Below are 12378 nucleotides of genomic sequence, written 5' to 3'. Positions count from 1 at the left end.
TATGTATATATATATATATATATACATACATACATACACACACACACACACACACACACACATCTATTTGATAAGAATGTTTTTTTCAGTATAAAGAAGATAAAATAAAAACTTTCTTCATATATGTATCTCATATATAAAAGATACTTTAAAGATGAGTTATATTATTTTAAAAAAGATAGATTATGTTTGAACTATTTCTTTTCTATTAAATGTTCTAATGAAAATTAATTCGATTTCGAACTCGAATATCGAGTTATAAGAATATTTTATCACAATTTACTGTATTTTTTATAATTGCATCTACCTTATTAAAAATGTATTTCTGTTTTATATTTCCAGTTAAATTGCAATTTTTTATAAATTGAATCACTGATATTTTGAAAACATAATAATATATAACAGTATATATTTTTGTTAAACTGCAACTAATATATGTATAGACTTTTACATTTTTTTTAAATCTATATTCTTTTAATAGATTCAATCTTTTATTTATTTAAATACTCAACATAATATGGTAGAATGTGTCTTAAATAATGAAAAATGTAGTAACAAATATTTATTATATTAATCTTCTAAACATCATTATCAAAGCTGAAAATGACAACAAGACTTCATTTTCACATATGATTTTACTTTTTCATATATATACATATGAAACTGATAAAATAAACTTTATTGGATATATGATAAATATTATTTTACATAGTATGCTTAATTTTTTGAAATGTTTATTTAGCTATAAAAAATTATATTATACACAATTATCTATTGATAATGAAAATGATCAACATTTATATCATTCAAATTTACTATAATCTTTTAATACGATGTTTTTGATAACATGTTTCGTTACAATCATATTTTAATTATAAAAACATTCATATATTAAATATCTAAATTATATTACATCTATTATTATTTTTCAAATTTATTGAATTATACATTCTTTAATGATTTTTTATTCTTGGCTATGAGATTTGGGACCAATTTTAAAGTTGATCCAATTAAATCAGTTAAACTTGTTTTTTAAGAATTCAGGCTAAAGACGGATGCGGTATTTTACAAAATATTATTTTATAGTATAAAATTTCAAATTTAGCACACAATATACTTGAAAAAAAGGTTTATGTTATACAAGTGTCACATAAGGCAATATACATATGTCAACAAGATTACTTTATGTAAATGGATATGTTATGTAATAAAAATGAAATTGTAGTTGACTAATGTTTTGTATCATTATCACATACACTATTTTCATACGTCTAAAGCAATATTTCAGCAAAAAATAAATATTGTTCGCCATTAATCCAGTGCTTTCATTAATGTTTACGTATTCCTCATCTTAAGAATGAATACACAATATTATTATACCCAAGTACTTCAACAAACTCTATAATATATACTGAGAAAAAAATAATTAAGCATTTGTCAATATTATGTATAAAATAATAAAAAGATAAGTAGTAAAAACTTGTAAAAAAAAAGTATCAAAAATAAATAGTAAAAACAAATCCTGATTTATTTAATAGAAATATATCACAATGACACATTTTCCAGAAAAACAGCCATGTTACTTAATATAAATCATTCACACACACATTCCTGTTTATATATTATTTATTAAATATTTTAGCTGTTTAGACACATGTTGAAATGTGTCTTGTAATTCTCTATACTGAGTTTGTTCTTGATGAAAACACTATCAAGTTCAGTATATATTTACTGATATTTGATATTATAAATATTAATAATTAAATAAAAAAAAAATATCCTTATTAATTTATATACATACAATTTTGTGCTATATTGTACAAATATAGTTAAATCTTTACTTAGCAATATCTACATAATGCATTTTAATTCGTTTCAAAAAATCTATGATACCATTATATATTTGTATAATTTTGAATTTCCATTTATTACACTAATTAATTAGTTTTTATGTTCAAAGATTCCTTAGAATTGCCACATTTGCCTTAATGTTATCAAATTTCAATTGCTCAAATAGTCTACAATAACATATTTTGCAAATATGTGTGTATGTGCATCTATTATAACATTTTCGATTTATTTAGCTATTACATATCATTTTTATTTTTCAATTTACTCTATATTAATTTTAAGCAGCAATTGTAAATTAAAAATAAATATATTACTAATTATTTGTGTAACAGTAAACAATTCTTAGCTCTATTTAGCTTTATAAGTAATATATAAATTAATAAAGCAATTAAATAGATGAGCTAATTAAATAAATGACTTTATTTACTTTTTATAAAATTAAGTATAAGGCAAATATGACAATGAATTTGAGAAATGAAATTTTCTGTTTTTACGTACAAAAATAATGTTACTCTCTGATACTTAATAATTTATCTAAATCGCCCTGTTTGGTACCACTGCACTGTATTTATGTGCACAAATTGTGATTTTATCATATTTCTTATTATATCGTATATATTGTGCTGTAAACTACGAATGGAATATTAGTCATTTACATAGTATATTCTTAACAATTTGATAAGTATATACACACGCACATGTGTATACAGCCAATATAGCAGTAATTGTAATTTGTGTGAATAAGTTTTATTTACAATAACATTCTTCAGTCACGCATGAAATTTCGATAGATTGTATGTTTTTGATTTTTTTGTTTTTAAACAAATTATCAGTATACTTTTAGAATGTATATAACGACTTATATAATACAATATTTGAATGCTATAAGGGTTGTAATAGTAATACAATGTATAAGAATAAGTTAGTTTAATTAATATTATCAACTTTTTTATGAGCACATTGGTTTACTTACAAATGTGCCAAAAAGAAAGATATAAATATTTTAAGTAATTTGTAAAGTTTATGAAATAATTATAAATTTCAAGAAAACATAAATTATTTTATGATATGTCCCTTGAAATTATTTAAAACATTCATAGTCAAGAACATACTAATCACATAACTTCTCTACAATTTTATAAATAAAGATATTAATACCATATTGCATTTAAGGAAGCGTGATCTATCTTAAACATTTTAAGATAAAGTAATCACAAAGTACTGCAAAAAAACAGTAATCACTAATAAGGCAGTCATTATAAATTCACATATGTTGCGATATTAAATTGTAAGAAAACAATTAAAAAACAATGTATTATAATATATCAGAATACAGGATGCTAGTTAAGCAACGTTTCTTGCTATAGGTTGTGCATTCAAAAAATAAGTCAAATATATATTTATTTTTTTTTTTCGTCCTACTTCCGTCTTATAGCACACCATCTAGTATGCATTCTTTACTATACTTCCGGTAGTGCATAACGATGTTATCTGAAATATATCGAGAATCTTATAGATAGCAATAAAAATACGTTTACAACCCTTCAGATTTCAATTATAACATAGTTTTAACATAGTAAAATAATTTGTATCATTAACTAAAATTCTTTAATATCGCATAGGATTTAAAAAATTTTTGTCTATATACGAACTATTTTTAATTTGAAAAATTACATCTAACAGAACAAACATTTTACGTAAAAGATAAATGATATTTTTATAAGACATACACCTTAAAGCATTTCTAAAGGATATATATTTCAATATGTACATACATATTGAAGTATTTAATTAAAATTTGTATAAAAAGAAGTGTATCAGTAAAAAAAAGCAGTCTATTTATTGGTTGTCCAACCACGCCAAATAGAGGCAATACTAGCTGCGGCACTCGTTACCAAGCCTCCAGCGACGCTCTGATTCACTTGCATACTAGAAGATTGTTGATTAACCAAGGATCCAGGAATGGGAACTGTCATTTCAGGACATGCGACATTTGGGACCTTTAAAGAACATGAAAAATTTATTTAGACATTAATAAAATTTTAGGAAAATTAGTGTGACTTACTGCTTCCCATTCCCAATTAAAAGCATCTTCTTCCTCATCAGAAGCAGAATCATCACTGTTTTCCAAGTCAGGAACTAACTGACTATACAATTGTGCTATTACATTGGGATCAACTTCCATTGGACCGATCCTATGTAACAATAGATATTTATTGTCATTATAAATAATTATATATATATTTTTTTCTGATATAAAGTATTAGATATATCATTGTACCTTCCAAGATCACTGATTTCAGTATTGAGTAAGTGCATTAGATTTTGTAAAGTGTGCATTGGATGAAGCACTGCAATATCTGTATTTTGTGTAAAGCATAAATGTAGAACATTACTGTTAAGCCTTGCTACCTTTCTAGCAAATTTCTGATCCGACATTTCATTGCCACAAAATTCTCTAAAAATATATTAGTTATAATATTTTACTACGTGTGCATATTATAAATCAATAAATAAATCTGACAAATTATTATATAGCTCACCACTTACCCATAACCAAGTTTGTAAGGTAATCTTACATTTACATAATATGCTATGATATTGACAAGTTGAGTGGCAAAAGTTAAAGCAGCACTGATATTGTATGCTGGATTGTGCAATGGTTCTTTATTTGTACCAGGCACACCATCTTTATTTGCAGCAACTAAAAGACAAATAAAATAATAGGTAACAACTTCTGATAAATATTTTCAGATAAATTGATATCTAAGATAATTACCCCATAAAGAATAAGCACTATAATCGCCTGATCCTGGTAATGTTGGAGCAATTATACGATGTTGTACTTCTGAAGCATTTTCTGCATCATTAATCCATCTACCTCTTACATATGATGTTCCTGATGCATCTGCTAATGCACAAGTAACCACATCTGCATTTACATCTTCTTCACTACTACATAAACTGTAATTATGTTAATACATATCATAATCATTATAAATTTTATTATTCTAACATAAAGTTTACCTTCTGTTGGATTGCACCTGTGAAAGTGGAAATATATATTGAATCAATTGTTTAGCAGCAATTCTAATAACTTTCTTTAATTGTTGTCGTTTTCGATCTACTGCATCTTTATGTTTCTCTTGTTTCAAACGCATTGTATTGGCCAATTTATGTAACCTTTCAATTCTTTCTTCATGTCTAGGAATTCTTAAAGCCAACTGAGAATTCACATCTTTCAGAACATTTAAACGTTGATTACCTACCGTGGATTGAAATTAATATAAAAGATATTAATATATCAAATTAAATTTCCCATGCAGAAATAATAAATATAATTAATAATTATAGAAGCATACCTCTGTTTATACTTTGTCTAGTTTCATGAACTAATAATTGAAGAAGTCTAATTCTTTCTTTACAAACATTTATATCGCATATCTGTACAAAAGATGCAAAACATATAACACATTACAACAATATAAAATAATAAAATAAAAAATAGCAAGCATCAATTCAAATCATGAATATTTAATCTGTTACAATATTTTTATAAAATATATTTTGTTAATACCAATTTATCCTTCTGTTTATGTTTTTCAAGAGCCTTCACGCATTTTTCTTCAAGTTGAGCCCTGGCAGCTTTCAAACGAAATAATCGTAGTTGCTTATCTGCAAAACTAAATAAAGAGAAATTTATATACTATCATACTACTATTTTAGTCATTAAGTATTTTTCTAATTTTATACAAGTAGTCTGGACACATACAAGTATATTCAATTAATATCTTTCATTCTTATAAAAAATTTAACAAGATCTCTTGTATCTTATACATAATCTTAATATTTTGACTAAAAGTTAAATAATTTAATTTTTATAATAGAAAAATATAATTAGAAAGATATAATCAGAAATAGTAATATGTATATATACCGTTCCGAGTAAACAGCATTTAAATGAATGAAATCTCCATTTTGAATACATTGTCGACAATAAAAAATTCGTCGACTATTATGGCACAGTGGACACTTCAATAAATTAACAGTTAAACGATTGGAAACGTCTTCTAATTCAGAGGAAAGATGAAAATCTGCAGGAGCGTTACAAGAACCGTCTGAACTGCTTGTCGCCATAACCAAAAACCAGAACCATGAACGCGGACTTCGTCTGTCTGTTGTCACTCATCAGCTGATCCAATATTTACTTGTAATGTTAAACCGCGCCACATTGTGATATTTGACCTATCAAATAATATTGCTTTTTTAACTTTTATTTGATATATATGACGAGGCACTTAATTTGACTTCTAATTTACGCGTAATTAACTATTTAAGTATCGAATAGTAACAAAAGTCAACATAAATTTTGACTTACGTATTTCATTGGTATTTCGCAGTAATGATTCTATTTACATAAATGTCCTTATATACATGAAAACGGAATAAATTACATACGTAATTAAAGTTCTCATTTTCTTTATAATATAATATAAAATATTAATTATTATTTATATATCAAACAAAATATATATACTAAATTTTTTATTTCATTACAATTACATCAGTGATACCTTACTTTTTGTTTTTTACTTCCGAAATAATCAATTAAATGTATCTATACCTTTGTTATTGTTGAATTTTATAAAAAATACTGCGATAATAATTATAATTGACTAATAACAATTAGCCGTGGTATATAATTTTTGATGATAAAATTTCGTGTATATTAGCGTATACAAAATGAAATTGTAATAACCTTTGCGCAGATTCTGCCCGCGCATTCTCCAATGAAATGTCTCATAAATCGCTTGTGCATCGTATTTCAGATATATTTTCAATGATAAATTGTTATTCATATGAATTTATAGATTTATATTAAAAATTGACATTTATTTATATATATTTTTAATCATTTTCTCACGTATATCTACATATAAATGTAATTTTTCATACAATGATCAAATTAACCAATAAATTGAAGATCTATTTTAATGAAAAATTTGTTTCAGATGAGGGATTATTAAATATCTAGAAATAATTTAAATAGAGAATCAAAATGACATCAATTATAAAACTTCATGCCATATCTGGAGCAATGGATGAATCTCCACCTTGTTATATATTACAAGTTGATGAATTAAGAATATTACTCGATTGTGGGTGGGATGAAAATTTTGATCAAGATTTTATAAGAGAGTTAAAAAGGTACAAAATCCATAATATATAGATGTCATTTGAGATTAATATTAATATATCTTTTGTATTATCTAAAGATTTAATTTATTTATATTGATTCCTTAGACATGTTAATCAAATAGATGCAGTTTTGCTTTCATATCCAGATCCATTGCATCTAGGTGCACTGCCGTATTTAGTAGGAAAATGTGGTTTGAATTGTCCTATATATGCTACAATACCTGTTTACAAAATGGGACAAATGTTTATGTATGATATGTATCAGGTATTATTCTTTCACAAAAATATACATAAATAATTTAGCTCACTATGCATGATACATTAAAATATTATGTTTATTTTAGTCTCGCCATAATATGGAAGACTTTGATTTATTTACTCTTGACGACGTAGATGCTGCATTTGATAAAATTGTGCAATTAAAGTATAATCAAAGCATATCGATGAAAGGTAAAGGTTATGGTGTTACTTTAACACCTTTACCTGCTGGACACATGATTGGTGGAACAATTTGGAAGATTGTTAAAGTAGGGGAAGAAGATATAATATATGCTGTTGATTTCAATCATAAAAAAGAACGTCATTTAAATGGATGTGAATTGGAAAGACTACAAAGACCGTCATTACTTATAACAGATGCTTTTAATGCCACGTATCAACAAGCTAGACGTAGAACTAGGGATGAAAAATTAATGAGTAAGTCATTACCATGATAACACATTCTCTCTTAACATTATCGTTAATTATTTTGTTATTTCTTTTTCTCTTGCTCTAAGCAAATATCTTACAAACGTTAAGAGGTGGTGGAAATGTTCTTGTCAGCGTGGATACTGCTGGACGAGTTTTAGAACTAGCACACATGTTGGATCAATTATGGCGCAATAAAGAGTCTGGTCTACTTGCTTATTCATTGGCACTTTTGAATAATGTTAGTTACAATGTTGTTGAATTTGCAAAATCTCAAATAGAATGGATGAGCGACAAGCTCATGAGAAGTTTCGAAGGTGCTAGAAATAATCCATTTCAATTCAAACATTTACAACTTTGCCATAGTATGGCTGAATTAAATCAAGTACCAAGCCCAAAGGTACAATATAACAAAATATTTTGTTTAAAGAAAAATAAAATGCTTCTAATTTTTGATAATGAATTTTAGGTTGTACTTGCAAGTACTCCGGATATGGAATGTGGTTTTTCACGGGAACTTTTTCTCCAGTGGTGTAGTAATCCACAAAATAGCATTATATTAACAAGTAGAACATCTCCAGGAACACTTGCCAGAGATTTAGTAGAAAAAGGAGGAAACAGAAATATTTCTTTAGAAGTAAAAAAACGCATCAAATTAGAGGGTATAGAATTAGAAGAATATTTAAAAAAAGAAAGAATAAAACAAGAACAAATGAAACAGGAACAAATGTACGTTAAAATTAATATTTTTTATATAATTATCTACTATTTATTACTAAATAATTTTTTTTCAAAACTTTTACGAATTGTTATATCAGGGAAACTGCAGATGTTAGTTCAGAATCTGAGGACGAAATAGAAGTAGGAGGTGGAAGAGGAAAACACGATTTGTTGGTTAAACAAGAAAGTAAGCCTGGGTTTTTTAAACAAAATAAAAAACAACATCCTATGTTTCCATTTATCGAAGAAAAAATAAAGATAGATGAATACGGTGAAATTATAAGGTAAGATATTTCTGTACAAAATTATATTTAAAAAGGATTGTATTATAATAATAGATTGTTCTGTACTCACTTTCCTTCATTATAGACCAGAAGATTATAAGATAGCAGAAACCATACCAGAGGTAGAAGATAATAAGGAAAATGTAGAGACAAAACAAGAAGAAGCCATACATCATCCAGAGGTACCCACTGATATTCCAACCAAATGCGTACAAGTTATGCGTACAATGACAGTTAATGCATCTGTCACGTACATAGATTTTGAAGGAAGATCAGATGGAGAATCTCTACAAAAAATCCTAGCACAATTAAGGCCACGACGAGTTGTTCTTGTTAGAGGATCCAAAAAAGACACAGAAATTTTAGCACAACAAGCACAAAGCGCCGGTGCTCGTGTTTTCACACCTGCGAGAGGAGAAACATTAGACGCTACAACCGAAACTCATATATATCAAGTAAAACTTGAAATGATTTTCTTTCAAGTTTCAATTAAATAATTTACTATTATATTAAAATAATTTTTTTCTACTCAGGTTCGTTTGACAGATGCTTTAGTAAGCGGATTAAATTTTTCAAAAGGGAAAGGTGATTCAGAGGTTGCATGGGTAGATGCTATGATCACAGCTCGCGATCCAGTTTGTCGAGATGCTGTAGCAGAAAACGAACAGTTGGAAGAAAATAGTGATAAAATACTTACACTTGAACCTTTACTGCTAAATGAGGTATAAAATTAAACAAATACAATTACATAAATAAGTGAACATATATCAAGATGCATCATAATATTTATAATATACATCTAGGTTCCTGGACATCAAACTACATTTATAAATGAACTAAAATTATCAGACTTTAAACAAGTTTTAAATAGAAGTAACATTCCATCAGAATTTAGTGGAGGAGTTTTATGGTGTTGTAATAATACCATCGCTGTCAGAAGGGTTTGTATTAAAAATTATTTATAGAAATACTTGTAGGCCTATTAACGTGTGATAATAATTATCTATTTCAGCATGAAGCAGGAAAAGTTATATTAGAAGGTTGTATATCTGAGGAATATTATAAAGTACGTGAACTGCTATATGAGCAATATGCGATTGTATAAATATGATTTGTGTAAATAAAATTAATTGATTCAGAATATTTATAATAACAAATACATAATTTCTTACCTAAACTAATATTTTAGATTATTTAACAAATATTTTCTTTGAAAGTACACAATATTATATATATTTCTATACATCTTTAATATATATAACTTTTGTATTCTCTATATTACAATTTTCATTGATTTTTTTATGTAGAGTATTTAGTTACGGTAATATATAATTTTATTTATAATAAATGGACATATTTGTAAGAAATCAAATAATATAATGTAAAATTATTATCTTTTAAATTTGAATATATTGTGCTGCTACTATTGGCTGTAAGTTAACTAATCATGACGTGTTTTAATAAATGAAACATTCGTAAATAATAACATTAAATTAAAAATATAATAAAATAAATGTGATAACAATTGATTATAAAATATTTATTGTAGATCTTTTTAGATAAGATAGATAAGTTCGTTATACGAAATTCTATTCTCAATCAAACTCAAACCTAGTGAATATTATAGATTTTTAAATAGAAAAAAATGAGTCTACCAAAAGCAAAGAATTAAGCTTCGTTTGTTACGGTAATTGGAATCAATTTAATACAAAAGAATTATTATATTATAATTTTTGCAAGTAAAATAATTTGTTGCAGTCTTATGTTTGCATATAACCTCTAATTATCACGAGAGAAAATGTCAACAAGGAATGATAAACTAAAAGATCAAATAATCATAAGTGATTTTGAAGTTTCTTTAAATTGAAAAGCATTATTAATCATACGCAAAACAGAAAAATGAGAAAATATTATCAAGCTGCATTAGCTATAATCGCTATTGTAAGTTTAATATCATTATTGTTCTATAGACATGAATATAATAAGTTAAGATATGTCTTAGAAGTTTTCAACTATTTTGGTAAACCAAATCAAAAACAAATCACCACAAATTGCATAAACAATAATGTATCATTCATAGAGCATAATATAAAATTAGATGAACCTGCTTCGTCTTGGCAAAGATTAAATGACGATTTGTATGTATATTCTGCATACAACTTAAGAAATAATAAAGTTCATGCAATAAGTTTTAGTAAAAAAAATGCTATATCAAATTTACAATGTATAATATATTTTGAACATGAAACAAAACCATTTATAGGAAATTATAAGTACATTGTAATCAGTAATACTCCATATTTTGCGAACGAAGAAGAAAAAGCAGGATATAATGGATATTACTTAATTTGTGCATATATAGGAAATAAATTACCAGTTGGGGTGTCATTCTTTACAGAATTTGATAAAGATGGTATTAATGCTCCCATCTTGTCTGTTGTGACACAACCACAAAATTTAAATAACAATGATATAACAGTTTGTATAATACCACCATTATTAAAACCTATGCATGAAATTGATATGATCACTTTTTTAAGTTTTCATGAATTAATAGGTATAAATAATTTTATAGCATATGATTTTGGTATTGCAAATATGTTGAATAATCGTTTAAAGGAATTATCTATAAGAAATGTTCCACAATCAAAATTTGCATACATAACAGTACCATGGAATTTTCCTTTTAGTAGACTTGATGCTAATATTATAAGAGATATCATAGAAGCAGATTGTTTGCATCGAACATATAATAAAATTATGTATATTGCTATTTTATCCTGGCAAGAATATATAGCATTAAATTATCATCATTCAGTTGTAGACTTATTAGCTGATTATAAGTCATCGAAATTATTAGCAGATCGTTATAAATTGAATAGTTTGACATTTTGTACAAAAGAACTAGATAATATTCTTTCTACAAACTTTACATTAATCATGTATAGAAAAATACAATTTGATACAGATCTTACAGATCATTATCCTATTTTCATATCAAAGCCACATGAGGTATTATCAAAAAATAATGTATACACTCAAAAAATGGCTAAAGACTTGATTCTTGTACATAATTACAAGACTTGTAATGATGTTAAGAAGATTCAAAAAATTAACATCTTCAACACTTCTATTCCAAGATTTTCAAAGGACATAAGAAACTCGCCGATTTTTACAAAATTTATCAGCCATTAGAGGAAAAATGAAATAAATTTTTTTGATATTGTCATCGGTTTTTTGCTTATATATTTTTATACACAATTAATTTTTTTTTTTTTTTTTTATTATAGTTATACTAACTCTATCGCCAAAAAAATTGGACATTTAATTATTAAATTATCTTTTTAGTATCATTAGTTACTTAATAATATCGTAATAGTATCATTAGTTACTTTTATATTGCTATATGAATTAAGAATATCTGATATAAAAAGTATGTATTCATTTAAATAATTACAATTTATAAGCAAACAAATTTTGTTAAACATAAATTTGTTACATAGATCCAACTAAAGTGTAAAATATGCTATAAATATGTACCATAGTTGTAAAAAATTTAATGTTTATATAAATATACGTTTATAAGGATAAATCTTTTGTAAATTTATATTTCTTATTTTAATTGGACATTATATGC

At 25.7% G+C, this 12378-nt stretch overlaps 3 protein-coding genes across 9 annotated transcripts; 2 read left to right on the top strand and 1 right to left on the bottom strand.

The window, feature by feature from the left end:
- Nucleotides 1-1504: 1504 nt before the first annotated feature.
- LOC124956709 (beclin 1-associated autophagy-related key regulator) lies at nt 1505-6603 on the bottom strand. Of its 5 annotated transcripts, none has more exons than XM_047512878.1 (10): nt 6476-6603; nt 5789-6096; nt 5429-5534; nt 5214-5295; nt 4879-5116; nt 4631-4815; nt 4402-4555; nt 4133-4309; nt 3917-4046; nt 1505-3851 (listed from the first exon to the last, which is right to left on the bottom strand). In XM_047512878.1, the coding sequence occupies exons 2-10, from the start codon at nt 5986-5988 to the stop codon at nt 3687-3689; spliced, it is 1437 nt and encodes a 478-aa protein (XP_047368834.1). In that variant the 5' UTR covers nt 5989-6096; nt 6476-6603; the 3' UTR covers nt 1505-3686. The 5 variants fall into 5 exon arrangements, with proteins under 5 accessions (XP_047368834.1, XP_047368835.1, XP_047368833.1 ...); XM_047512879.1 differs by lacking the exon at nt 6476-6603 and adding an exon at nt 6230-6363; XM_047512877.1 differs by lacking the exon at nt 6476-6603 and having other exon boundaries at nt 5789-6215.
- Nucleotides 5879-9886, top strand: LOC124956708 (probable cleavage and polyadenylation specificity factor subunit 2). 3 transcript variants are annotated; one of them, XM_047512876.1, is made up of 11 exons: nt 5879-6061; nt 6864-7059; nt 7156-7315; nt 7395-7746; nt 7827-8137; nt 8207-8466; nt 8556-8741; nt 8827-9196; nt 9275-9463; nt 9545-9682; nt 9754-9886. In XM_047512876.1, the coding sequence occupies exons 2-11, from the start codon at nt 6911-6913 to the stop codon at nt 9844-9846; spliced, it is 2208 nt and encodes a 735-aa protein (XP_047368832.1). In that variant the 5' UTR covers nt 5879-6061; nt 6864-6910; the 3' UTR covers nt 9847-9886. The 3 variants fall into 3 exon arrangements, with proteins under 3 accessions (XP_047368832.1, XP_047368831.1, XP_047368830.1); XM_047512875.1 differs by having other exon boundaries at nt 5879-6309; XM_047512874.1 differs by lacking the exon at nt 5879-6061 and adding an exon at nt 6621-6793.
- Nucleotides 9887-10197: 311 nt separating this feature from the next.
- Nucleotides 10198-12318, top strand: LOC124956780. Its single transcript, XM_047513020.1, has 2 exons — nt 10198-10428; nt 10500-12318. Exon 2 carries the CDS (start codon nt 10641-10643, stop codon nt 11934-11936), a length of 1296 nt encoding a protein of 431 aa, XP_047368976.1. The 5' UTR covers nt 10198-10428; nt 10500-10640; the 3' UTR covers nt 11937-12318.
- The last annotated feature ends 60 nt before the right edge of the window (nt 12319-12378 follow it).

The sequence above is a fragment of the Vespa velutina genome, chromosome 23 (genome assembly GCF_912470025.1).
Source record: "Vespa velutina chromosome 23, iVesVel2.1, whole genome shotgun sequence".
Taxonomy (NCBI): Eukaryota; Metazoa; Arthropoda; class Insecta; order Hymenoptera; family Vespidae; genus Vespa; species Vespa velutina.
This window is presented reverse-complemented; position numbering and strand designations above follow the sequence as displayed.